The 27,994-nt window shown below is 47.9% G+C and overlaps 2 protein-coding genes across 2 annotated transcripts in view; both read right to left on the bottom strand.

The window, feature by feature from the left end:
• Positions 1 to 27,994, bottom strand: part of KIAA0513 (KIAA0513 ortholog) — a 485,188-nt gene that overhangs the window by 417,855 nt on the left and 39,339 nt on the right. The gene's annotated exons all lie outside the window — the stretch shown is intronic.
• Positions 679 to 25,612, bottom strand: LOC143807374 (meckelin-like). The gene is made up of 29 exons (XM_077288837.1): positions 25,354 to 25,612; positions 21,883 to 21,962; positions 21,428 to 21,509; positions 21,250 to 21,325; positions 21,095 to 21,152; positions 20,986 to 21,018; positions 20,148 to 20,210; positions 19,887 to 19,987; positions 19,714 to 19,810; positions 19,397 to 19,474; positions 19,243 to 19,308; positions 18,971 to 19,112; positions 18,788 to 18,905; positions 18,611 to 18,701; positions 18,363 to 18,419; positions 18,156 to 18,254; positions 17,790 to 17,888; positions 13,654 to 13,749; positions 13,458 to 13,557; positions 13,030 to 13,148; positions 12,619 to 12,759; positions 12,451 to 12,531; positions 10,255 to 10,371; positions 7,237 to 7,353; positions 7,005 to 7,109; positions 6,416 to 6,518; positions 5,966 to 6,108; positions 4,738 to 4,852; positions 679 to 1,343 (listed from the first exon to the last, which is right to left on the bottom strand). Exons 1-28 carry the CDS (start codon positions 25,535 to 25,537, stop codon positions 4,772 to 4,774), a joined length of 2,727 nt encoding a protein of 908 aa, XP_077144952.1. The 5' UTR covers positions 25,538 to 25,612; the 3' UTR covers positions 679 to 1,343; positions 4,738 to 4,771.

The following is a 27,994-nucleotide window of genomic DNA, read 5'->3' as shown; positions in this document are numbered from 1 at the left end:
TACTTGTAATAGTGGTATTTGTGGTACTTGTAGTGGTAATAGTGGTATTTGTAGTACTTGTAGTGGTAATAGTGGTATTTGTAGTACTTGTAATAGTGGTATTTGTAGTACTTGTAGTGGTATTTGTAGTACTTGTAATAGTGGTATTTGTAGTACTTGTAGTAGTGGTATTTGTAGTACTTGTAATAGTGGTATTTGTAGTACTTGTAGTAGTGGTATTTGTAGTACTTGTAATAGTGGTATTTGTAGTACTTGTAATAGTGGTATTTGTAGTACTTGTAATAGTGGTATTTGTAGTACTTGTAGTGGTACTTGTAATAGTGGTATTTGTAGTACTTGTAATAGTGGTATTTGTAGTGCTTGTAGTAGTGGTATTTGTAGTACTTGTAATAGTGGTATTTGTAGTACTTGTAGTACTTGTAATAGTGGTATTTGTAGTGCTTGTAATAGTGGTATTTGTAGTACTTGTAGTGGTAACAGTGGCATTTGTAGTACTTGTATTAGTACTTGTAGTAGTTTCCCCATCAGATTCCTCGGATTTCTCCTTTTCTCTGTTTGGGGCAATTCCACTTTCAGCATTTAATAATTACATTTGTGTTGTGACATAAGGGAATAATGACCGATCTTCTCATTACTGTGACATCTATTAAATAAATAAAATGAGAATTTCTCTTAAAATTAACAAATAGAATAAAAATTTTATTTTGATTTTTTTTCCTTTTTTTAAATTTACAAACACAAAAAAATGATATTTTCTCTGCACTGTAAAAAAAAAATTAAGATCGGAAACTTTATTCCCAAATACAAAGCGTCGTTTATAGCAAAGTCCATCATCATCATCTAGAAACCGAACAGCGAATCTTCTGAATTTACAGTGACCAACATTGTAAAAAAAAAAAAAACCTTCACACGGCAAATATTGCCAAGAAAAGCCCCTAAAGTCCTGGTGATAAGTGCAGGGGGCGCGGATCAATAAATATATGGAAACATCACAAGTGCCACAAAGTGTGGAGGGTCCGGGCCTGCAGCAGGACCACCGACGTCTGGAGACCCCAGCGGGGAGATATATTAGGGTCTGGCGGATACATTGTTGCAGGTGGTCTCATCCCTGTGGATCAGCACCATGCATGGTCCTTCACTGAGCTGCAGCAGGCGTGACACTGGGGGTCTGTACCGATCCAAGGGTCCTCACATCACACAGGGCTTGATGTCCTGGTAGCTGACCTGCTGGTGGTAGTAGGAGCCGCTGCCCCCGTGCATGGAGGAGGCCATGGCATTAAAGGAGAAGACAAACTCCTTCCTGTCGTTCATGCTGGGGGACTGGGAGTGATACCTGGGCACACCTGGGGGGACACAAGGGTCGGTCAGTGACGCCAGGGCAGACGGGAACTATGCGCCACTACTGACACAGCTTGCTGCAACTTGTAGTTCTGTCCACAAACACAAGGAGTCTACTCATCATAGTAATAGAACAATAGTAATAATATTAATAATAATGATTGTAAGAATAATAATAATAATAGTATAGTGAAGTGTGATTGTAACAGTAAGAATTCATTGAATATAAATGTGCTGACAACCATAAAATAATCATTCTAATTGCCAGTATTATTTGAGTTATTATTTTATGATTATTATTAGTATAGTAGTAGTAACATTACCACCACCGTTGATATTATTAATTTCTTAATATATTTGCAGTTTAAAAAATAATTAATTTCTATTAGTTATAATTATTTCTCCCTTTACACAATAATGATTATTTTTAGTGTATACATAGCACTAAAATTAATAATCACTAGTTATAAATAAATAAATATATATATATATAATATATAAAAAATAAATAAAATAAAAAATAAATAACACACATATATATATATATATATATATATATATATATATATATATATATATGTATATATATATATATATATATCTATCTATATCTATCTCATTAATTTCAGTGATATATCAGATATATGTGTATATATACACACACACTGAAAATAAAGGGGCAAATTGTGTGGAGGAATAAGTGTAACTATTAGGACTTCTAGAGATGGATCTTGTATATATTTGTGTGTATTTGGTGCAGTTTTTCTCTCTATCTCTGGACATCGGTGCAGACGGCTCTAATCCGACCTCTTATAATTATGGTAATTGTGGAGGAAGGAGACATTGAGGAGGAGCAGCCGGACCCTCATCATCCCCATCACAGCCGCAGTGTCTCCTCTCACTAGGGATATTAGGGATCATTATTTGTGACGTTTTCTTCCCAGTTGTTGATGGTCCCAGTATAACCCCAGTATAACCGTCCTCCTCCTCCTCTCCTGATGATTTGTATCTGCTGCATTAGATTTCCTGACATCTGGGGATCAGGAGCTAATGATAATAATAATAATCATCTTTATTTTTATATAGCGCTAACATATTCCACAGCGCTTTACAGTTTGTACACATTATCGTCACTGTCCCCGTTGGGGCTCACAATCTAAATTCCCTATTAGTATGTCTTTGGAATGTGGGAGGAAACCGGAGTACCCGGAGGAAAGCCACACAAACACGGGGAGAACATACAGACTCATTGCAGATGTTGTCCTTAGTGGGGCTTGAACCCAGCTCTGCAAGGCTGCTGTGCTATCCACTGCGCCACCGTGCTGCCCATAATAATAATAATAATAATATTGATCGATCAGCTGACTATTCCTGGTCATTAGATGGTAACTGGTTTCCATTCCTCAGAGGGGTCTCTGGGGACGAGGTGAATGTGACTGGGGGTCTTTCACACATCCCCCTGTGCAGGCGCCGGAGCCCAGGGCCACAGACACAGGCCGCCCCCCCAGGAGCCATAATTACCGGGGTCTCCACACTAACTGCTGCCATGTCCCAGATGTGGAGATTCACAGAACACAACTTCCCCCTGTCCCCCCTCAGCTTCTCCAGGACTAGAGCAAGAACTACAACTCCCAACATCCTAATACTCCTGATAGGTGACTCCATGCTGTGCAGCCTGTCCATGGGGGGTGCCAGTGCATGTCCATGGGGGTGTCAGTGCATGCCTATGGGGGGTGTCAGTGCGTGTCCATGGGGGGTGTCAGTGCATGTCCATGGGGGGTGTCAGTGCATGTCCATGGGGGGTGCCAGTGCATGTCTATGGGGGGGTGTCAGTGCATGTCTATGGGGGGTTTTGTGCCAGTGCATGTCTATGGGGGGTGTCAGTGCATGTCTATGGGGGGTGTCAGTGAATGTCTATGGGGGGGTGCCAGTGCATGTCTATGGGGGGGTGCCAGTGCATGTCTATGGGGGGGTGCCAGTGCATGTCTATGGGGGGGTGCCAGTGCATGTCTATGGGGGGGGGGTGCCAGTGCATGTCTATGGGGGGGTGCCAGTGAATGTCTATGGGGGGTGCCAGTGCATGTCTATGGGGGGTGCCAGTGCATGAAGTTGCAGGGTGAGAGGGGCTGCTGCTTGATATAGGGGGCACCTCCAGACAGGGCAGTAGAGTTGGGGGCCAAGCAGACGCAGGACTCGTGTAGACGGAATGAGGCTCCATTACTGCTCCCCCACCCAGGAGAAGAGAGCCAGAGTCATGGTGGGGATTAGGGTTGAGCGAAGCAGATCAAACAATTTCATAAGTCGCCGACTTTTGGCAAAGTCAGGTTTCGTGAAACCCGATCCGATCCCAGCGTGGGATCGGCCACGTGGTCGGCGATCTTGGCACCAAAGTCGCGTTTCGTATGACGCTTTCCCCGCCATTTTTTCAGCCAATGAAGGAGTGTGGACAGCGTGACGACATAGGTTCTGGCTTGCTTTCTGCGGCGTCACGGAGCGATATTACCGTTTGGGATGTAAGGGGGGGGGGGGAGGAGAGAGAGAGAGAGAGAGAGAGAGAGAGAGAGAGAGAGAGAGAGAGAGAGAGAGAGAGAGAGAAAAAAGAAAGAAAAAAACACAACCCCATTGACTTGCATTGGGTTTCGTGTTTCGGTCGACCCCCCCCGACTTTTCACAATAATCGGCCGATTTCACACGATCCGACTTTTGAGGAAGTCGGGTTTCACGAAACCCGACTCGATCCTAAAAAAGTAAAAGTCGCTCAACCCTAGTGGGGATAGTCTCTCCCTGTGGACCCTGTGCAGCTGCCCATGTAGGAGTAACAGTTGGTGACTAGTGCTGAGCGAATATACTCGTTACTCGAGATTTCTCGAGCACGCTCAGGGGTCCTCCGAGTATTTTTTAGTGCTCGGAGATTTAGTTTTTCTTGCTGCAGCTGAATGACTTACATCTGTTCGCCAGCATAAGTACATGTGGGAGTTGTCTGGTTGCTAGGGAATCCCCACATGTAGTTATGCTGGGGATTCCCTAGCATAACTAAATTCAACTAAATCTCCGAGCACTAAAAAATACTCGGAGGACCCCCGAGCATGCTCGAGAAATCTCGAGTAACGAGTATATTCGCTCAGCACTAATAGTGAGGAATATGATCCTGGCTGCAGCATTCAAGACAGACTGGAGAGGGGAGAGTTTGGCAAGTACATGTCCCCTGCAGTCCCATGTAACACCATAGACATTATCTGTACTATGAGAGTTATCACTGTGTTATCTGTGGTGTTACATGGGACTGCAGGAGTCAGGAAATAAGAATTTGTGGTGAATTTGGAGAAACCTCTTGTTACATTAGTTGTTAGATTTTTAGATTGGGGGATTTTGATTGCCGCCGCTCTTTGCCGTACGTGCCTGTATCCGGACATGGCTGCCGCTCTCCGCCGTCTCATATTAGGAAGTTTTCCTCCACCATCGTTTGCATGGACAAATTCTTCCTTCCAATTTCTGATCGCAAAATCTTCACAAACTACAAAATAGAGAAAAAGGCAAGAATCTGCGGTTACTGATCGAGGCCGCCCTGAGCTTTCTGCTTTTGAATAGCTGACATGTGCCCGCTATAGCCGCGGGTGAAATCACGATTTAACCCGTTAAATGCCACTGTCAAACTCTGACAGCAGCATTTAAATTGCGCTTTGGGACGGAAATCTGCACACCGGTGACCCCAGACACGTGATCGCGGGTCACCGGTGTGTTGGCATGACAACCTGAGGTGTCCTGTCGACCTCTATGGTTGTCAGTTCCGGCATGCTGTAAGAAGCAGAGCCGATCAGGCTATGCCAGCTTCTAGCTTCCCATCGAGACTTTTGAAGCATGACAAAAGTAAAAAAAAAATAAAAAGTTTTTTAAAAATATAAAAATATATAAAAGTTCAAATCACTCCCCTTTCGCCCCATTCAAAATAAAACAATCCCCAAAAAAATCAAACCTACACATATTTGGTATCGCCGCGTTCAGAATCGCCCGATCTATCAATTAAAAAAAAATTATCTTGATCGCTAAACGGCGTAGCGATAAAAAACGGCAAAACGCCAGAATTACGTTTTTTTTTGTCACCACGACACTGCATTAAAATGCAATAACGGGCGATCAAGAGAACGTATCTGCACAAAAGTGGCATCAATAAATACATCAGCTCGGCGCACAAAAAATAAGCCCTCACCCAACCCCAGATCTCGAAAAATGGAATCGCTACGGGTATCGGAAAATGGCGCAATTTTTTTTTTTTTTTTAAACAAAGTTTTAATTTTTTTTTCACCACTTAGATAAAAAATAACCTAGACATGTTTGGTGTCTATGAACTCGTAATGACCTGGAGAATCATATCAGCAGCTCACGTTTAGGATTTAGTGAACCTAGCAAAAAAGCCAAACAAAAAAACAGTGTGGGATTGCACTTTTTTTTTGCAATTTCACCGCAATTGGAATTTTTTCCCCATTTTCTAGAACAAGACATGGTAAAATGAAGCTTCAGGAAGCAAGCCTAGTGCATGTGTGGCCCCAGGGGTAAGCCCGTCGGGGGAAGGGGGGGAAACGGAAGCCATATTGGAATCTAGCCCACAGACACAGGATGAGACCCTTACCGTCTGCACCACGAAGGTGATAATCGTCGCCAGCACAAAATTCTGTGTCCCCAGATCGATGACGCAGAACAGGAGGGTGTCAAAGAGCAGCAGCACCAGCTCGTTACTGTAGAAGAGCGTCCGGCTGAAGCGGAACCGATCGTCTGCAATAGAAAGATAGGAGGATGATGGGGGTGCGGATCCAGGAGAGACACACAAAGAAGGGAACAATTGAGGTCCGGAGGCGCGAACGTGACTGATCCAACTTCTGCTAAACTACAACTCCCGGCAGTTTATGGCCGTCAGGATGCTGGGAGTTGTGGGCCGACACTTTCCTCGGCAGTTTCCCAGATGTCTTGGAGCAGAGGATGGATTGAATAGGACGAGATGGACTTACTGTTCAGGATTCTGGGAAAGATGGGTGACAACTTATTAGTAAATGAAGTATCCGGGTTGTCGGATTCCTCTCACCGGTATATAATATGGATTTGTCGATCGGCTGCTGGAACTCGACGTCCAGGACGCTCTCCAGGAACAGCTTGTCCTTCACCAAGTAATCCATGTCCTTATAGACCTGCGGGACACACGGGGTGCGGTATTATCTACGGAGGGGAAACACCAGGACACCCCCCATCTGCCACCTCACCTTCAGTACAAGCAGATCATGTATTGGACTTCTTCACCGTTTTCAAAATCTCTGCTTGCTGACCATATAGAGGACCTAACACTTCTCACAGCAGAGGGTTTGTCACAATGTCTGTCTCATTTCCAGCCTGTCGTTTGCACCGGATACTTTATAACAAACCCAAAGCTGATGACAACTTTCGGTTCGGACGAGTTTTCACTCTGCGCCTGCAACCAGAAAGGTTTCCGTTCCCTCTCAGCAAGCAGAGAGATAGAAAAAGTTGAATGAATAAATTCTAAATACACTTGTTATGATTGTTCATGATTTACATGAAGCAGAGTCCCCCCCCCATTATACCATAAATCACGGGACCCTCCTCCCCATAATAGTATGTGACCCCGTAACACCATACATAGAAATTAAGAGTCCCCTCACGTGCTCCAGGAAGCAGGACAAGAAGCGGTTAATGGTGTAATAAGTTTTTATCCTTTGCTGCAACATTGGGTTCTTTTCATTTCCTCCCTTTGGGCCTCTGGGAGCCTAAAACAAGAACAGATTCAGCATTGGGAGCCCCCCATACAAGCACAGCGCCCCTGCCCCCTCATTATACTGCTCACATTAAGGTGCCCCCATAGCTGGTGGCCACAAACAGTGGGGTCTCCATTACCTCCATGAGGGGCTGCATGATCTTCTCATACTGCTCCCGCACCCGCTCGCTCAGCAGCACCTCAAACGTCTGCACCTCCGATCCGGGCTCCAACCCGCGCAGGGGACACAAGTTTTCCTGCAAGAGAAAGAAAAAGTCACAATCTGATTGTCTGATAAGGATTCCGGCCTCTAGAAGAACGCACATACCCAGGGTCGGACTGGCCAACTGGAGAACTGGTGGATTGTCCGGTGGGCCCAGGCACTGATATCTGCTGGCACACAGGGCCGGCAGATGACTAGGGCCCCCAGCCAGTGGTGTGTTGCTAATAGCGGCACACCACGCAGCTGCAAAGGGGCCCGTGAGTCAGGGGAGCCCACCCAACACCAGTGCAGCAGCGGGTGACAGGAGGCAGAAGCTAAAGACTGTGCCCGCTGCTAAAGAGAAATGAACATTCACTGCTCTCCACGCCCATGGGCAGAGAGAGAAGTGAATATTCATTAAACTTTAATAGCGAGCAGCAGGGCAGGTGTCGGTACCCGGGCAAGTAACGGGGCCCTGAGCAAGAGGGGGGAGGTCACTCGCTGTTGGGGACACCAGCATGCGATGGGGGCCAGTAAGTGCCCCTCTGCCTACTCAGGGCCCTGGTACTTACAATACGTCCGGAGCAGAGCAGCAGCCAGAAAGAAGAGGTGAGCATTTAATTTTTATTAATGTTTGGAGCAATATATGGGGCCCATCATACACTGGAGCATCATATATGGGGCCTGTTATATATGGAGCATTATATTCGCCCATCATACCCTGGAGCAACATATATGGGGCCCCATTACATACGGAGCATTATATGGGCCCATCACACATGGGGCTCATTATTCTGTATGGATCAATATATGGAGCTCATTATACTGTATGGAGCAATATATGGGGCTCATTATTCGTATGGAGCATTATATGGGGCTCATTATTCTGTATGGAACATTATATGGGGCTCATTATTCTGTATGGAGCAATATATGGGGCTCATTACACTGCATGGAGCAATATATGGGGCTCATTACACTGCATGGAGCATTATATGGGGCTCATTATTCTGTATGGAGCAATAAATGGAGTCAATTATACTATATGGTACCAATAAAACTTTCTGAGCCATTGTAGAATTTACAATAGATATCACTCATGTAATGTAAAAAGTGAAATCTTTGGCATTGTACAATCCCTGTATTTCCATGCCGCATCTGCGCATCATGTATTGTGGTCTGTGTTACTGGGGTCCACTGAGAATCTTTAGCCCGTAGCCCATGAAAACCTGGAGCTGGCTCTGGGGATGAGGGTGCCATGTATACCTGGACTGGGGACATATATACAGTTGTGATCAGAAGTTGACATCCCCCGGCAAAATGTTGGCTTTCTTGGCCTTTTTTCAGAGAATATGAATGATAACACCAAAACTTTCTCCACTCCTGGTTAGTGGTTGGGTGAAACCATTTATTGTCCAACTACTGTGTTTTCTCTTTTTAATCATAATGACAACCCAAAACATCCAAATGTCCCTGATCAGAAGTTCACATCCCCCATTTCTTAATGCGGTGTATTGCCCCCTCTAACATCAATGACAGCTTGAAGTCTTTTGTAGTAGTTGTGGATGAGGTACTTTATTTTCTCAGATGGTAAAGCTGCCCACTCTTCTTGGTAAAAAGCCCCCAGTTCCTGTAAATTCCTGGGCTGTCTAGCATGAACTGCTCGCTTGAGATCTCCCCAGAGTTGCTCAATGATAATGAGGTCAGGAGACTGAGATGGCCACTCCAGAACCTTCACTTTGTTCTGCTGTAGCCAATGACAGGTCGACTTGGCATTGTGTTTTGGATCGTTGTAATGTTGGAACATCCAAGTACGTCCCATGCGCAGCTTCCGGGCTGATGATTGCAAATTTGCCTCCAGTATTTGCTGATAATGTGCTGCATTCATCTTTTTTTGAACTTTGACCAAGTTTCCTGTGCCTTTGTAGCTCACACATCCCCAAAACATCAGCAAACCTCCTCCATGCTTTACAGTAGGAAAGGTGTTTCTTTCATCATAGGCCTTGTTGACCTCTCTCCAAATGTAACATTTATGGTTGTGGCCAAAAAGTTCAATTTTGGTCTCATCACTCCAAATTACCTTGTTCCAGAAGTTTTGAGGCTTGTCTCTGAGCTGTTTTGCATATTGTAGATGAGATACTTTGTGGCATTTGCGCAGTAATGGCTTTCTTCTGGCGACTGGACGATGCAGCCCATTTTTCTTTAAGTGCCTCCTTATTGTACATCTTGAAACACCCACACCGCTAGTTTTCAGAGTCCTGTATTTCAGCTGATGTTATTTGTGGGTTTTTCTTTGTATCACGAACAATTTTCCTGGCAGTTGTGGACGACATTTTTGTTGGTCTACCTGACCGTGGTTTTGTTTTTACAGAGCCCCTGATTTTCCATTTGTTAATCACAGTGTGAACGCTGCTGACTGGCATTATCAATTCCTTCTTTTTGTATCCCTTTCCTGCTTTATACAGTTCAACTACCTTTTCCCATAGATTCCTTGACCATTCTTTTGCTTTCCCCATGACTCATAATCCAGAAACATCAGTGGCTGGATGAAAGATGCAAGAGTTTGTCTGGATCCCAGAAACTCACTAGGCTTTTATGCACACACACTGATTACAAGCAAACAGGTCACAGGTGAGGATGTTACCTTTAGTAGCCATTCACACCCATTTGTGTCAACTTCTGTGCATGTTATCAGGCCAAAATCACCAGGGTATGAGAACTTTTAGTCAGGGTCATTTGGATGTTTTGGGTTGTCACTATGATTTAAAAAGAGAAAACACAGTAGTCTGACAATAGATGGCTTCACCCAACCACTAACCATGAGTGGAGACAAAGTTTTGGTGTTATCATTCATAGTCTCTGAAAAAGGCCGAGAAAGCAAAGATTCTGCTGGAGTATGTAAACTTTTGAGCACAACTCGTGGGGCCAAGGTGATCCAGTCCAACGCTGCACGTACCTCCTCTTTACGCAGATGATCCAACATAGCCTCCATACTGACGTCCGCCTGTCCGTGCACCGACCGTCCGTGGATATAATATCCGTAACACTTGTGAGTCAGGATGAAAACCGACACCTGCCGCAAATATCACAGTATACAGCACGTATCATCATCTCTGTATACAGAGAGCTCCCCCTAGTGGTGGCTGCAGACAGGATCTTATCATGTATCGCTGTATACAGGGAGCTCCCCCTAGTGGTGGCTGCAGACAGGATCTTATCATGTATCTCTGTATACAGGGAGCTTCCCCTAGTGGTGGCTGCAGACAGGATCTTATCATGTATCTCTGTATACAGGGAGCTTCCCCTAGTGGTGGCTGCAGACAGGGTCTTATCATGTATCTCTGTATACAGGGAGCTCCCCCTAGTGGTGGCTGCAGACAGGGTCTTATCATGTATCTCTGTATACAGGGAGCTCCCCCTAGTGGTGGCTGCAGACAGGATCTTATCATGTATCTCTGTATACAGGGAGCTTCCCCTAGTGGTGGCTGCAGACAGGATCTTATCATGTATCTCTGTATACAGGGAGCTTCCCCTAGTGGTGGCTGCAGACAGGGTCTTATCATGTATCTCTGTATACAGGGAGCTCCCCCTAGTGGTGGCTGCAGACAGGGTCTTATCATGTATCTCTGTATACAGGGAGCTCCCCCTAGTGGTGGCTGCAGACAGGATCTCATCATGTATCTCTGTATACAGGGAGCTCCCCCTAGTGGTGGCTGCAGACAGGGTCTTATCATGTATCTCTGTATACAGGGAGCTCCCCCTAGTGGTGGCTGCAGACAGGATCTCATCATGTATCTCTGTATACAGGGAGCTCCCCCTAGTGGTGACTGCAGACAGGGTCTTATCATGTATCTATGTATACAGGGAGCTCCCCCTAGTGATGACTGCAGACAGGATCTTATCATGTATCTCTGTATACAGGGAGCTTCCCCTAGTGGTGGCTGCAGACAGGGTCTTATCATGTATCTCTGTATACAGGGAGCTCCCCCTAGTGGTGGCTGCAAACAGGATCTTAGCATGTATTTCTGTATTCAGGGAGCTACCCCTAGTGGTGGCTGCAGACAGGATCCTATGTATCTCTGTATACAGGGAGCTTCCCCTAGTGGTGGCTGCAGACAGGGTCTTATCATGTATCTCTGTATACAGGGAGCTCCCCCTAGTGGTGGCTGCAGACAGGATCTCATCATGTATGTCTGTATACAGGGAGCTCCCCCTAGTGGTGGCTGCAGACAGGATCTCATCATGTATCTCTGTATACAGGGAGCTCCCCCTAGTGGTGGCTGCAGACAGGATCTCATCATGTATCTCTGTATACAGGGAGCTTCCCCTAGTGGTGGCTGCATGCAGGATCTTAGGCTACGTCCACATTAGCGTTGTGCGACGCAGCGTCGGGCGCCGCTGCGTCGCCGCATGCGTCATTCACCCCTATATTTAACATGGGGGCACATGGACATGCGTTGCATTTGCGTTTTGTGACGCACGCGTCGCTGCGGCGCACGCGTCAGGGCGCACAGAACGCAGCAAGTTGCATTTTTTGTGCGTCCAAAATCAAGCAAAAAAAGGACGCATGCGTCACAAAACGCTGCGTTGTGCATGCGTTCACATTTGCGTTGTGCGTTGCGTCGCCGACGCTGCGGCGCACAACGCAAATGTGAACATAGCCTTATGTATCTCTGTATACAGGAAGCTCCCCCTAGTGGTGACTGCAGACAGGATCTTATCATGTATCTCTGTATACAGGGAGCTCCCCCTAGTGGTGACTGCAGACAGGATCTTATCATGTATCTGTATACAGGGAGCTCCCCCTAGTGGTGACTGCAGACAGGATCTTATCATGTATCTCTGTATACAGGGAGCTCCCCCTAGTGGTGGCAGCAGACAGGATCTTATCATGTATCTCTGTATACAGGGAGCTCCCCCCAGTGGTGGCTGCAGACAGGATCTTATCATGTATCTCTGTATACAGGGAGCTCCCCCTAGTGGTGGCAGCAGACAGGATCTTATCATGTATCTCTGTATACAGGGAGCTCCCCCTAGTGGAGACTGCAGGCCAGATCTTATCATGTATCTCTGTATACAGGGAGCTCCCCCTTGTGGTGACTGCAGGCCGGAAATAATGATACAACCACAGAGTGACTAATAATGGACTCACATTGCTGAGAGAACACAAATCCACAAATTGTTTGATTTTGTCTTCAAAGAATCTCTCAAAGATGAAAATGAAGAACAGAACCTGAAATACACACAAAGATGTATTGACCCTTTCTGTACTGGTCTACATTATTCCAATATCCAAATCCACAATGCAAATCTCACTGACCTGTACGATCCCAACAGCCAACCACATGGAGGCGGCCATGCCGAACCTCAGGATAAGGCTCATTGGGGCCTGGTAGCCTCCAGCAGATGGGTGCAGGTCCAGGTTTAGGTCCTTAGTGGCAATGTTTTTGAAGCCCACAACCTTAAAAAAAAAAAAAAATCAATAAAAACGATAAAAAAAATTACAATTTCTCATTATATTTTCAATCTTTGCTCAGTAACAAAAATAAATAAATAAATAAATAAATAAATAAATCAGCGATAAACGTGCAGACCGGAGGCGGCCAGGTCTGACGGTGCTGGAGTCAGTGGCTACATGGCATATGAACTCTGATTGGTCTAGAGGTGGCGGGGTACATAAGCTCCTCCCATCCTTAAAGCTATACACCATCTAAATTAAACTTTTTTTTACCTCTAGTAGGAGCAGAACTAAGAAGAGCTGCAGCAGAGGACTGAGCTTCCGGTGAGCCTGGATCTCATTCCACTCGTTGGCCACCAATATGGTCCTCCAGAAGCTGACATTGGACTTTCCTGGAAAATGTGAAAATGTGGTAGTGAGAAAGAGCTTGCACTCTTTACCCAATTCTCACTTATGAATCCAGTGGGCGGTCCTAATGACTAACTGTAATAATTAAAAAGAAACGCCCACTGGACTCATAAGCCATAAATGATAGAGGACACGACAAAGAACAAATTATGATCAATCTTGTCACAAAACTACAAATCAGTCTGCTCCACATCCAGCAACATGTAAATCAGAAACCGAGATAAATGGGACAAGTTCGCTTTAAATGATAAAAAGAAATTGAACATAATGGGTCGCGGGAATAATGGACAGACCTGGCACATTAGATGGAGATTTATCCTTTGGTTTTTCCCAGTCGATCAAGAAAATGTTGTATGTGAGCTGTGAGACGAGCAAATGGATGAACTCCAGGGCCTGGGGAGAAACGGGGCGAAAATCAGCCGAGAGGACGGAGCGAGCGCCACTGTCCTACACAACAACAAACACAAAAACAACAACATCCACTGATACCTTCAAAGAAAACGCCACCGATAAGTAGATGATGAAATCTGTCTCCACCTGCCCCCCAGAGGGAGGTAAAGTCACACTGACCACCGACGTCTGACCCTGCAAAAAGCAAAGTGCCGCAGAGAATGGGCAGTATTATAGTAGTTACATTCTTGTACATAGGAGCAGTATTATAGTAGTTATATTCATGTACATAGGGACAGTATTATAGTAGTTATATTTTTGTACATAGGAGCAGTATTATAGCAGTTACATTCTTGTACATAGGGGCAGTATTATAGTAGTTATATTCTTGTACATAGGAGCAGTATTATAGCAGTTACATTCTTGTACATAGGGGGCAGTATTATAGTAGTTATATTCTTGTACATAGGAGCAGTATTATAGCAGTTACATTCTTGTACATAGGGGGCAGTATTATAGTAGTTATATTCTTGTACATAAGGGGCAGTATTATAGTAGTTATATTCTTGTACATAGGGGGCAGTATTATAGTAGTTATATTCTTGTACATAGGGGGCAGTATTATAGTAGTTATATTCTTGTACATAGGGGGCAGTATTATAGTAGTTATATTCTTGTACATAGGGGGCAGTATTATAGTAGTTATATTCTTGTACATAGGGGGCAGTATTATAGTAGTTATATTCTTGTACATAGTGGGCAGAATTATAGTAGTTATATTCTTGTACATAGTGGGCAGAATTATAGTAGTTATATTCTTGTACATAGGAGCAGTATTATAGTAGTTATATTATTGTACATAGGAGCAGTATTATAGTAGTTATATTTTTGTACATAGGAGCAGTATTATAGCAGTTACATTCTTGTACATAGGGGCAGTATTATAGTAGTTATATTCATGTACATAGGGACAGTATTATAGTAGTTATATTCTTGTACATAGGAGCAGTATTATAGTAGTTATATTTTTGTACATAGGAGCAGTATTATAGCAGTTACATTCTTGTACATAGGGGGCAGTATTATAGCAGTTACATTCTTGTACATAGGAGCAGTATTATAGCAGTTACATTCTTGTACATAGGGGGCAGTATTATAGTAGTTATATTCTTGTACATAGGGGGCAGTATTATAGTAGTTATATTCTTGTACATAGTGGGCAGTATTATAGTAGTTATATTCTTGTACATAGTGGGCAGTATTATAGTAGTTATATTCTTGTACATAGTGGGCAGAATTATAGTAGTTATATTTTTGTACATAGTGGGCAGTATTATAGTAGTTATATTCTTGTACATAGGGGGCAGTATTATAGTAGTTATATTCTTGTACATAGGGGGCAGTATTATAGTAGTTATATTCTTGTACATAGGGGGCAGTATTATAGTAGTTATATTCTTGTACATAGGGGGAAGTATTATAGTAGTTATATTCTTGTACATAGGGGGCAGTATTATAGTAGTTATATTCTTGTACATAGGGGGCAGTATTATAGTAGTTATATTCCTGTACATAGGAGCAGTATTATAGTAGTTATATTCTTGTACATAGGAGCAGTATTATAGTAGTTATATTATTGTACATAGGGAGCAGTATTGTAGTAATTATATTCTTGTACATAGGGGGCAGTATTGTAGTAATTATATTCTTGTACATAGGGGGCAGTATTATAGTAGTTATATTCTTGTACATAGGGGGCAGTATTATAGTAGTTATATTCTTGTACATAGGGGGAAGTATTATAGTAGTTATATTCTTGTACATAGGGGGCAGTATTATAGTAGTTATATTCTTGTACATAGGGGGCAGTATTATAGTAGTTATATTCTTGTACATAGTGGGCAGAATTATAGTAGTTATATTCTTGTACATAGGAGCAGTATTATAGTAGTTATATTATTGTACATAGGAGCAGTATTATAGTAGTTATATTATTATACATAGGTGGCAGTATTATAGTAGTTATACTATTATACATGGGGGACAGTATTATAGGAGTTATATTCTTGTACATAGGAACAGTATTATAGTAGTTATATTCTTGTACATAGGAGCAGTATTAGTAGTTATATTCTTGTACATAGGAGCAGTATTATAGTAGTTATACTCTTGTACATAGGGGCAGTATTATAGTAGTTATATTCCTGTACATAAGAGAAGTATTGTAGTAATTATATTCTTGTACATAGGAGTGGTATTATAGTAGTTATATTCCTGTACATAGGAGCAGTATTATAGTAGTTATATTCTTGTACATAGGAGCAGTATTATAGTAGTTATATTATTGTACATAGGGAGCAGTATTGTAGTAATTATATTCTTGTACATAGGGGGCAGTATTGTAGTAATTATATTCTTGTACATAGGGGGCAGTATTATAGTAGTTATATTCTTGTACATAAGAGTATTATAGTAGTTATATTCTTGTACATAGGGGCAGTATTATAGTAAAAGAAAGCTATATGTAATATTTGCGCTAAGGACACCTATATGAAGCCATAAATAGTTAAAATGCTAGGACATGTCATAAGCAAGGTTCTTCGTTAAAGACTAGGATTATGCTTATTCACCTGGAGCAACTAAACAGCGCCGTATGGTTCATTTCTAGCAGTATTATAGTAGTTATATTATTATACATATGGGGCAGTATTATAGTAGTTATATTCTTGTACATAGGGGGCAGAATTATCTACTATATAATTGTCTAAGGGTCACTTCCGTCTGTCTGTCCTTCTGTCTTTCTGTCACGGATATTCACTGGTCGCGGCCTCTGTCTGTCATGGAATCCAAGTCGCTGATTGGTCTCGCCAGCTGCCTGTCATGGCTGCCGCGACCAATCAGCGACGGCCACAGTCCGATTACTCCCTCCCTACTCCCCTGCAGTCAGTGCCCGGCGCCCGTTCCATACTCCCCGCAGTCATCGCTCACACAGGCTTAATGCCGGCGGTAACGGACCGCGTTATGCCGCGGTTAACTCACTCCGTTACCGCCACTATTAACCCTGTGTGACCAAGTTTTTAGTATTGATGCTGCCTATGCAGCGTCAATAGTAAAAACATCTAATGGTAAAAATAATTTTAAAAAATAAAAAATCATTATATACTCACCTTCCGCCGCCTTTCCCGCTCCTCGTGACGCTCCAGGCAGGTTCCGGTGGCAAGGATGGTCTGCGAAAAGGACCTGCCATGACGTCACGGTCATGTGACCGCGACGTCATCACAGGTCTCGCGCACCTGCGCGAGAAGGATCTGCCGTGACGTCACGGTCATATGACCGTGACACGGTCATGTGACCGTGACGTCATCACAGGTCCTGCGCGCCTGCGCGAGAAGGAGGCGACAGAACTACAAGGGTACCCTCGGAAGGTGAGTATATGTTTATTTTTTAACCTGTGACATACGTGGCTGGGCAATATACTACGTCACTGGGCAATATACTACGTCACTGGGCAATATACTACGTGGCTGGGCAATATACTACGTCACTGGGCAATATACTACGTAACTGGGCAATATACCACATGGCTCTGTGCTGTATACTACGTCGCTGTGCAATATACAACGTGGCTGGGCAATATACTACGTCACTGGGCAATATTTATATTTAGTTATATTCTTGTACATAAGAGCAGTATTATAGTAGTTATATTCTTGTACATAGGGGCGGTATTATAGTAGTTACATTCTTGTACATAGGGGGCAGAATTATAGTAGTTATATTCTTGTACATAAGAGCAGTATTATATTAGTTATATTCTTGTACATAGAGGCAGTATTATAGTAGTTATATTCTTGTACATAGAGGCAGTATTATAGTAGTTATATTCTTGTACAATGACTAAGGCGGCACGACCGTTGAAACGCGTTTGATTTTAATGCACTTTAAGCCTGTGACTGTCACTGGCAGGAATCACCCGTTTTTGTGTCTATGGATATGAAGATGGACTTTGGACTTATATGCTTTTAACGAAAATGGAATAAAAGGTATTTTTTATGGACATCACCCACGCTGGACTTCTGCTTTTCCAGTATTATAGTAGTTATATTCTTGCACATAGGGGGCAGTATTATAGTAGTTATATTCTTGTACATGGGGGCAGTTATTATAGCAGTTATATTCTTGTACATAGGGGGCAGTATTAGATGGAACTAATATGAACAATTTCCCTTCTTTACCTTAAATGCTATCAGCCAGTAGATCGCGATCCCATAAGCCACCAGGAAGAATGTGTTTGCCAATGTGCCGCACAGGAATGCCAGGAATTTAATGATCACCTACATAAATAAGATTTGATGGTTAGAGATGATATATGTGTGGATGGGCGGTAGTTGTGACGGATGTCCTTTCTCACTGTTCTCGCGGGAGTCTATGTATTATGGGATGTTAAGTTCCGATCCAAGGAATAATAAGTTAGAAACTTTGTGCAGAGTTTTGGATCTGAGTCTTCTGCGATATTCTTACCTGAGATCACAATTACCTGCACAGTGGAGATGACAGGTAGCAGGTGTACTATCTCTGTAATGGCCGCCGCCTGCCCTTACCATGATGCCAATGCTCTGCTGCCCCGATCTCCGCAGCCAAGTGCTGGTATCCAATATCGCCAGCAATGCGGCCAGAGAGCCCAACACCGCAAGAGTGATCTGAACAAGACAAATCATTGCTGGGTATTTAGAGGTTAACGTGAATGCTTCAATTCACTGACAGCAAGGAGAAATCAAGAAAACAGTAAGGAACAATACTTCACTTACGTCCGTGTCCCGTTTAAAGGTCCCCTGGCTCTGCGCGTACGTGACGGCAAATGACACCTGACGGGGAATAAACAGGATCAGGTGGAAGAAATCGGCCCGGGCGAGCATCCTCCAATCACAGCCAGAGCTGCAGAGCCCTCTGGGAGTTGTAGTGTTTATGTAAATGATGGACTGCAGCTCTGGCTGTGACTGGAGTCTGGTCACTGATCAGTACGATCCATGGTGCAGACTTGTCACCGGCGGATTACCTGTGCCGCCGCCTGCAGACTCAGCCTGTCGTAATGTACGGTCAGCTGAACGGGGGGCTCGCTGCTCGGGGGGCTGAGCGGCAGGTACACCCTGTAAGAGAAGAGGTCACATGATTAGTGCCGGCGGAGGAGGGGAGCAGCTCGTTATGGGGCGAGGGGCACTGATCATGGCGGCACCTGAGGGTCAGGCTCGTGGCGACGGTGACCGAGGCGGGAAAGCTGGAGAGATTCACCCGTCTGTCCGAGATGCCGTCAACCAGGAAGAATCGCCTGAGGGCGCGGGAGCCGAGGATGCCTGGAAGACCATGCGAGATCAGCGGGGCGGCGAGCAGCACCTTGTAACCTGCGGCCGTCACTCACCATCGCTGCCCTGGATGTTGGCATTCCACACGGGTACCGGCCACAGCATGGCGCCGCCGCTGGTGGAGGTGTACAGCAGGAACAGCTCATAAAATACCGGCTCCGGCACCTTCTGGAAGAGATCGGACACCGGCAGGGAACACTGAGGGCGACAGGAGGAGCAACCTTGTTACACAGACAATAAGACGGCGATTAGCGGCATGTGAGCTCCTGTAATTTGAAGTGAATGGAGCCGCGCCGCAGGATGGCGCACAAGAAGGATCGGAACTCACCGACAGGTTGTAAATCGTTCCGAACTCCAAGGCGGCATCCAGGGCGTTCTGCACAGACCGACACATCTGAAGGACCCAAAACAAGCGGGGAAGGGTTCAACACTGGTAGCCACCGACGTGCTTTTCCCTGCAGCGCTGCACACTTGTGACTTACCTGCAACGTGTCTCCTTTCATAGTTTCCCAGCCCAAGAAATTACCACGGATGTCATACTTCACCAATCGGAACTGCATCTGTCGGGACCAGAACGGAGGTGAACATGGCGGCACGGAAGACGGCTCAATAGCACTGTGCAGCAAGCGTCAAGTCTTCGGGGTTTGCTACAGTTGTGTCCGGCCCGGAATCGTCACTGACACATTGTAACAAACTATCAAGACACGGATGGCGACTGTAGCAAACCCCCAGCTGTGAGGAGTTCGCAGCAAGCCAGTAGGTATTGGCACGACACTACGGTGCGAGTCCTGAGCCTCACCGGCGCGTTCCTCTGGTAGGACAGGGTGGTCGGCGCGGTGCTGCCCAGTTGAGAGACCGCACTGTAGATCACAGGGGGCAGGAATTCATTGGAAGAACTGAGGAAGAAAACAAGTTACTGCCTGCAGGGGGCGCCAGCTCTGCGGAGGTCCGGACCGAGACCCCCCGACTCACCTGATGTCGCTGTACAGCTGGTAGGATTTGCTGCTGCTGGAGAAGGCGTTCATGACCACCATATTGACCAGGACCTGGCAGGCGGTGGCGTTGAGGTTGTCCTGAGGATATACAGACTATGAGAGAGGCGGATGCTGGAGCCGCCATATTGGGGGTCTCCGCAGTACATTATTCAGGTTGTAATGATGTTTATATCCCATGGCCCCGACGCACGCGCGCGCGCGTTTAGTATTGTGCTACCCCAGTACTAGAATCACTCACCCGGCAAACTGCGAAGCTGGCAAACAGGTAGAGCGACTCCCATAGCGTCACCCCGGTGAGGTCCTGCAGAAACACCGACACACAGATGGTTCCATGATCTGTGGCCTCTCCTTAAAGGCAGAGGCCAGTGAATTTTAACTAAAGCATAAAGGGTTAGCGACATGATGGCACGTCATGAGGATATGGGGTCACTTTATGATCGGAGGGCCTCACCACAGAAACCCCACTGATCCTGAGGAAGCACCCATTTCCTGCCAACACTCCCACCACCACTGGGCAGGGGAACGGCAGCAAAGCGCACGATTGGAGAGCAGCTGTGCAGGGAAGAGGCCGCGCTACATCCCCTTTATCCTCAGGATTGGTGGGAAGATCGGAATACCACTTTAATGACTGCATAATTAAAGTTCTGCGTTTCAATTCAACATCGCTCTGCTTGCTGTCAGTGAATAAAAACAGTATAAAATTAAAGGACAGAGGAATTCTCCTGCGTCAGTACAGACGTGAGCAGCGCTGGTGGCGAGACCCTTTAACTTTGGTTGACTGTGTCTACGCCTATCTCCTGGGTTAGGAGAAGGACCATCCGGACTCATGCACAATACCTGCCAGTCGGGCCCCGTCCCAGGAGGTTTGTGTGAATCGTTCTGACGCAGATGAACTGTAAAAATCCATCCTAAGCTTTACTTCTAACAGCTGATGGTTTGTTACACTGTATCAGAGCACATATCAGCACGGAGTTCAGAACAGAGCTTCGCTGCGCCCCCGATTCACAATGAGGGATATGTACAGAACATCGCTATGATGTGATGCAATATCGGACTGGTTCTGGCGTCTTTTTTACCTGTTTCTCGATGGAAAGACAGAGGCCTCCGCTCTGCAGAGAGAGGAACAAGGCGTAAGGACATAGCAGTGGCTGGCAGCGCAGGACAGGCGACATGGGGGGCACTTACCTCCTGGCTTGCAGGGCAGCTGCAGGTAGATCCATAGGTCGGGGGACACAGTTCACACCTGGAGAAAAGAGACAGCGCGATACAATCCCCCGTAACCTCAGATGTGTCCGTGCCAACTGCCGAGGGCGGGTGACCGGGGAGGTGACGCTACTTACCGGTCTCCGGCTGCGTTTGGCCGTGTTCCATTTGTACATAAGACGCATCCGGTCGTTTTCTTTATTAAATCTTCCTCTAAAAACGAAGCCCAAAAAATAAACCTCCAATAATTTGTCGAAATATCAAAAATCATCATACAGATGGAGCAGCATGAGGTGCAGGAGTGTCACGTCTCACCTCTAGCCTCCCCGCTGGCGCAGGAGCAGCTGCCGCCGACACAACTCAGGCAGGTCCGGCGGTCCATGGACACAGTCGTATCCTACGGAGGGAAACATCACAAGCGGTTTATCCACCCGTCTGCAGATCAGTCATGGCGCCGTGTCAGCTTCTTATATCAAGTCTTCACATTTATATTCAGAGGTTTCTTAGGTTTATCTGGTCCTGGAAAAGCTGAGTAACCACATAGGACTCTGGGAAGGCAGAATGTGGGCACATAAAGGTGGCCATATTGGCTGTCACCCAACTTTCCCAGACACAGATATTGGCTAAAAAGGGGGTACTGAGATGTCAGCGCTGCCCCTCCGCTCCGGACCACTGTATGCCAGCAGGAATGGGGTTAATGGGCTGCTCTAATACAGTCTGGGGGAAGGGGAGGAGAACCGGTGTATACTGCGCTGAGCCCAGGTACTTACCACCGGGCACTGGTCACAGGTCACTTGTGGAGATCCCAAATCCTCAACAGCAAAACCTGCCGAACAGGAGCAGCCGAGACCTAGAACCGGAGAGACACCGAGCTCAGAACCAGAACATCACGACCCGGTCACTTGTATACGGCGATGGCACTGGTAGTGATGGACCTAGCGGTGATGGCACTGGTGGTGATGGAACTGGCAGAGATGACACTGGTGGTGATGGACCTAGCGGCGATGGCACTGGCAGTGATGAACCTAGCGGCGATGGCACTGGCTGTGATGGAACTAGCGGGGATGGCACTGGTGGTGATGGCACTGGCGGTGATGGACCTAGTGGTGATGGACCTAGTGGTGATGGCACTGGCAGTGATGGAACTAGCGGAGATGATACTGGTGGTGATGGCACTGGCGGTGATGGACCTAGCGGCGATGGAAGTAGCGGTGATGGCACTGGCAGTGATGGACCTAGAGGTGATGGACCTAGCGGCGATGGCACTGGTGGTGATGGAACTAGTGGAGATGGCACTGGCGGTGATGGACCTAGCGGCGATGGCAGTGATGGAAATAGCGCAGATGGCACTGGTGGTGATGGCAATGGCAGCCGACGTCCTGCTGGTGCAGTCAGGATGGAAGATAACTCTGTTTGGGCCACTAGTGACTGATGGACAGAGGGTCCCACCATCGGATCACTGGGGCTCCTGCAATTTCAGTCAGATTGCCGCGGTGGTCTAAACCGAAAGCAATGTCTGCTCCGTGTGGGAATGGCGGGACCCTGCAGTGTCAGGTGGGAGGAGAGACCCCCCAGAACTCATCCTGCCTCCTTCCTGCCCCCAGAACTTCTGATCCCAGGTCCTTCCTGCCCCCAGAACTACTCATCCCGCCTCCTTCCTGCCCCCAGAACTTCCCATCCCGCCTCCTTCCTGCCCCCAGAACTTCCGATCCCGCGCCCTTCCTGCCCCCAGAACTTCTGATTTCGCCTCCTTCCTGCCTCCAGAACTTCTCATCCTGCCTCCTTCCTGACCCCAGAACTTCCCATCCCGCATCCTTCATGACCCCAGAACTTCCCATCCCGCCTCCTTTCTGCCCAGAACTTCCATCCCGCCTCCTTCCTGACCCCAGAACTACTCATACCGCGCCCTTCCTGCTCCCAGAACTTCCCATCCCGCGTCCTTCCTGCCCCCAGAACTTCCGATCCCGTGTCCTTCCTGCCCCATAAATTCTCATCCCACCTCCTTCCTGCCCCCAGAACTTCTGATCCTGCATCCTTCCTTCCTGCTCCCAGAACTTCCCATCACGCGTCCTTCCTGCTCCCAGAACTTCCCATCCCGCCTCCTTCCTGCCCCTAGAACTCCTTCCTGCCCCCAGAACTTCCCATCCCGCCTCCTTCCTGCCCCCAGAATTCCGATCCCGCCTCCTTCCTGCCCCCAGAACTTCCCATCCCGCCTCCTTCCTGCCCCCAGAACTTCTCATCCCGCGTCCTTCCTGCCCCAGAACTTCCCATCCCGCCTCCTTCCTGCCCCAGAACTTCCCATCCCGCCTCCTTCCTGCCCCCAGAACTTCCCATCCCGCCTCCTTCCTGCCCCCAGAACTTCCGATCCCGCGCCCTTCCTGCCCCCAGAACTTCCGATTTCGCCTCCTTCCTGCCTCCAGAACTTCTCATCCTGCCTCCTTCCTGACCCCAGAACTTCCCATCCCGCATCCTTCATGACCCCAGAACTTCCCATCCCGCCTCCTTTCTGCCCAGAACTTCCATCCCGCCTCCTTCCTGACCCCAGAACTTCCCATCCCACCTCCTTCTTGCCCCCAGAACTACTCATACCGCGCCCTTCCTGCTCCCAGAACTTCCCATCCAGCGTCCTTCCTGCCCCATAAATTCTCATCCCACCTCCTTCCTGCCCCCAGAACTTCTGATCCTGCATCCTTCCTTCCTGCTCCCAGAACTTCCCATCCCGCATCCTTTCTGCTCCCAGAACTTCCCATCCCGCCTCCTTCCTGCCCCTAGAACTCCTTCCTGCCCCCAGAACTTCCCATCCCGCCTCCTTCCTGCCCCCAGAATTCCGATCCCGCATCCTTCCTGCCCCCAGAAATTCTCATCCCGCCTCCTTCCTGCCCCCAGAACTTCTGATCCCGCCTCCTTCCTGCCCCCAGAACTTCCCATCCCGCCTCCTTCCTGCCCCCAGAACTTCTCATCCCGCGTCCTTCCTGCCCCCAGAACTTCCCATCCCGCCTCCTTCCTGCCCCCAGAACTTCTCATCCCGCCTCCTTCCTGCCCCCAGAACTTCCCATCCCGCCTCCTTCCTGCCCCCAGAACTTCTCATCCCGCCTCCTTCCTGCCCCCAGAACTTCCCATCCCGCCTCCTTCCTGCCCCCAGAACTTCTCATCCCGCGTCCTTCCTGCCCCCAGAACTTCCCATCCCGCCTCCTTCCTGCCCCCAGAACTTCCCATCCCGCGTCCTTCCTGCCCCCAGAACTTCCCATCCCGCCTCCTTCCTGCCCCCAGAACTTCTCATCCCGCCTCCTTCCTGCCCCCAGAACTTCCCATCCCGCCTCCTTCCTGCCCCCAGAACTTCCCATCCCGCCTCCTTCCTGCCCCCAGAACTTCCCATCCCGCCTCCTTCCTGCCCCCAGAACTTCCCATCCCGCCTCCTTCCTGCCCCCAGAACTTCCCATCCCGCCTCCTTCCTGCCCCCAGAACTTCCCATCCCGCCTCCTTCCTGCCCCCAGAACTTCCCATCCCGCCTCCTTCCTGCCCCCAGAACTTCCCATCCCGCCTCCTTCCTGCCCCAGAACTTCCCATCCCGCCTCCTTCCTGCCCCCAGAACTTCCCATCCCGCCTCCTTCCTGCCCCCAGAACTTCTCATCCCGCGTCCTTCCTGCCCCCAGAACTTCCCATCCCGCCTCCTTCCTGCCCCCAGAACTTCCCATCCCGCGTCCTTCCTGCCCCCAGAACTTCCCATCCCGCCTCCTTCCTGCCCCCAGAACTTCCCATCCCGCCTCCTTCCTGCCCCCAGAACTTCCCATCCCGCGTCCTTCCTGCCCCCAGAACTTCCCATCCCGCCTCCTTCCTGCCCCCAGAACTTCTCATCCCGCCTCCTTCCTGCCCCCAGAACTTCCCATCCCGCCTCCTTCCTGCCCCCAGAACTTCCCATCCCGCCTCCTTCCTGCCCCCAGAACTTCCCATCCCGCCTCCTTCCTGCCCCCAGAACTTCCCATCCCGCCTCCTTCCTGCCCCCAGAACTTCCCATCCCGCCTCCTCCTTCCTCGCTTCTGCCGCGTTCACACTGCGCTCTGCGTCACGTCAGTGGCCACAAACCGCAGAGAATAACCTCGGCAGCCACAGTGTGAACACGGACTGAGGAGCCGCACCGCACATGCTGGGACTTGTAGTGCTCCTGCGTGCACCGCACAGGGGGGGGGGGGGGTGTTCTGATACTTGTAGTTCCCCACCACAGGAGTCCCAGCGCCACTCACCGCCCGGTGCCCGCACTCCAGAGCTGCAGTCGCCGCAGGAGAACCGGGCCGCGCTGTAGAACTGTCCGGAGCCGCAGTCTCCCGGCTGGAGGAACGGGAGGGACGTGGACTGCGGGAGACACAACCGGAAGAACCCGAGGAACAGCAGCAGCAGCCGCGGAGCGGCCGGGACCGAGGGCGGCATGGCGGAGACTGCAGCGCGGAGCCAACAGCCTGGTGTCCATAGCAACCGTCACCCGGCAACAAGCGCTGCGCCTATTGGTCAGCTGAGAGGGCGGGACCCTGCACATCACGTGACTGCATCGCCAGATGGTGAGCGACAACTACCTACAGTCTTTGCTCCTGCTGAGGGTTGTAGTCCTACAGGGGCGAGGAGATTATATACATTAGTTCTGTGCGTTATATACAGGCACATTACACATTTTATAATACACAGGTTTATTTATTTCCTGTTACAATATTCAGAAAGCGGCAAATTGGATTTAATTTCCTACAAAACCCCCAAAATGACAGAATTATTACCGTCTCTTTAATATTTGGTTGCCCCCTTTGGAATAAATACCTGCAATCAGCCGCTTCTTCCTCCTCTCAGCCGGGCTCTTGGACTCTTCTTACAATCTGCTCCCGGTCTCATATTTCGCCTTTTCCCACCAGTAATTGTAAGATCTCTCCACCGGTGATCTATGGGATTTAGATCCGGACTGATTGCTGCCACTTCTGAACTCTCCAACGCTTTGTTTCCATCTATTTCTGGGGGCTTCTTGAGTTATGCTTGGGGTCGTTGTCCTGCTGGAGACCCCTGACCTAGGACACAAACCCATCTTTCTGACACTGGGCACTACATTGTGACCCAAAATCCTTTGGTAATCTTCACAATTCAATGTGCCTTTCACACAGTCAATGCACCTAGTGCCAGAGCCAGAAATCAACCACAAAACGTCATTGAGCCTCCACCATACCTGACTGTAGGTACTGTGTTCTTTTCTTTGTAGGATACATTCCGTTTTCAGTAAAGCTAGGTTCACATTGTGTTAGGGCAATAGTTTAGCGCATACGCTAGCGGATTGCACTAACGCAATGTCCCAAAAGGGATCGCGTTTAGTGATCCCGCTAGCGCAGATGCCCGATCTGCGCTAGCGAGGAACGGACCTCGGACGCTGCAAGCAGCCTTCGAGGTCCGTTCGAAAATAACGGGACATCGCTAGCACACTGCGGTCAATGGGTGCGCCAACGGACCCGTTACATAGCGTTAATTGCGACAATTGCGCCATGTAACGGAGTCCGCTAGTGGACACCCATTAACGCAATGTGAACCTAGCTTAAACAGTAGAATGATGTGCTTCACCAAAAAGCTCTATCTGGTCTTATCTGTCAACACCACACTTTCCCACAAGGATTTTGGTGTATTCATGTACATTTTGGCAAACTGCAGTCTAGCTTTTTTTATGTCTGTGTCAGCAGTGGGGTCCTTCATTTCATTCACATGTGGACGGATAGTTTGTGCTGACACTGATGCCCCCGAAACCTGCAGGACAGCTTGAATTTCTTTGGACCTCGATTGAGGCTTATCCACCATCCAGACTATCTTGCGACCTTTCATCAATTTTTCTCTGCCATCCACAACCCGAGAGATTAGCTGCAGTGCCATGGGTTGTAAACTTCTGATTATGTTGCGCACTGTGGGTAAAGGAACATCAACATCTCTGGAGATGTACTTGTAACCTTGAGATTGTTGATATCATTCAACAATTGTGTTTCTCAAGTCCTCAGACCGTTCTCTTGTCCTCTTTCTGTTCTCCATGCTTAGTGTGGCACACACAGACACACAATGCAAAGATGGAGTTAACTTCTCCCCTTTTTATCTGGTTTCAGGTGTGATTCTCATATTGCTCATACCTGATACTTGCCACAGGTGAGTGTGAACGAGCATCACATGCTGGAAACAAAGTGGTTTACTCACAACTTTTGAAAGGTGCCAACAATTTTCCACTCCATTTCTGAGGGATTTGTGTGAAATTACCGTATATACTCGAGTATAAGCCGAGATTTTCAGCCCAAATTTTTGGGCTGAAAGTGCCCCCTCGGTTTATACTCGAGTCACGGTCGGCGGGTGAGGGGGAGAGGGCGCTGATGCATACTCACCTAGTCCCGGCGCTCCTGTCGCTCCCCCTGCCCGTCCCACGGTCTCCGGGTGCAGCAGCCTCTTCCCCTGAGCGGTCACGTGGGACCGCTCATTAGAGAAATGAATAGGCTGCTCCACCTCCCATAGGGGCGGAGCCGCCTATTCATTTCTCTAATGAAGCGGTGCCGGTGACCGCTGATAGAGGAAGAGGCTGCGGCACCGAAGACCAGCTGTCCGGGGGAAGGAGCCGGGACGCCGGGAGCAGGTAAGTATCGCATATTCACCTGTCCGCGTTCCACACGCCGGGCGCTGTCTCCATCTTCCCGGCGTCTCTCTCTCTCCTCACTGACTGTGCAGGTCAGAGGGCGCGATGACGCATATAGTGTGCGCGCCGCCCTCTGCCTGATCAGTCAGTGCGGAGAGACGCCGGGAAGATGGCGCCGAGGAGCTGCAAGCAAGACAGGTGAGTATGTGTTTTATTATTTTTATTGCAGCAGCAGCACAGCTATGGGGCAATAA

The sequence above is a fragment of the Ranitomeya variabilis genome, chromosome 2 (genome assembly GCF_051348905.1).
Source record: "Ranitomeya variabilis isolate aRanVar5 chromosome 2, aRanVar5.hap1, whole genome shotgun sequence".
Classification (NCBI taxonomy): Eukaryota; Metazoa; Chordata; class Amphibia; order Anura; family Dendrobatidae; genus Ranitomeya; species Ranitomeya variabilis.
Note: the sequence above shows the minus strand (reverse complement) of the source record. Positions and strands in the feature narration are given on the sequence as shown.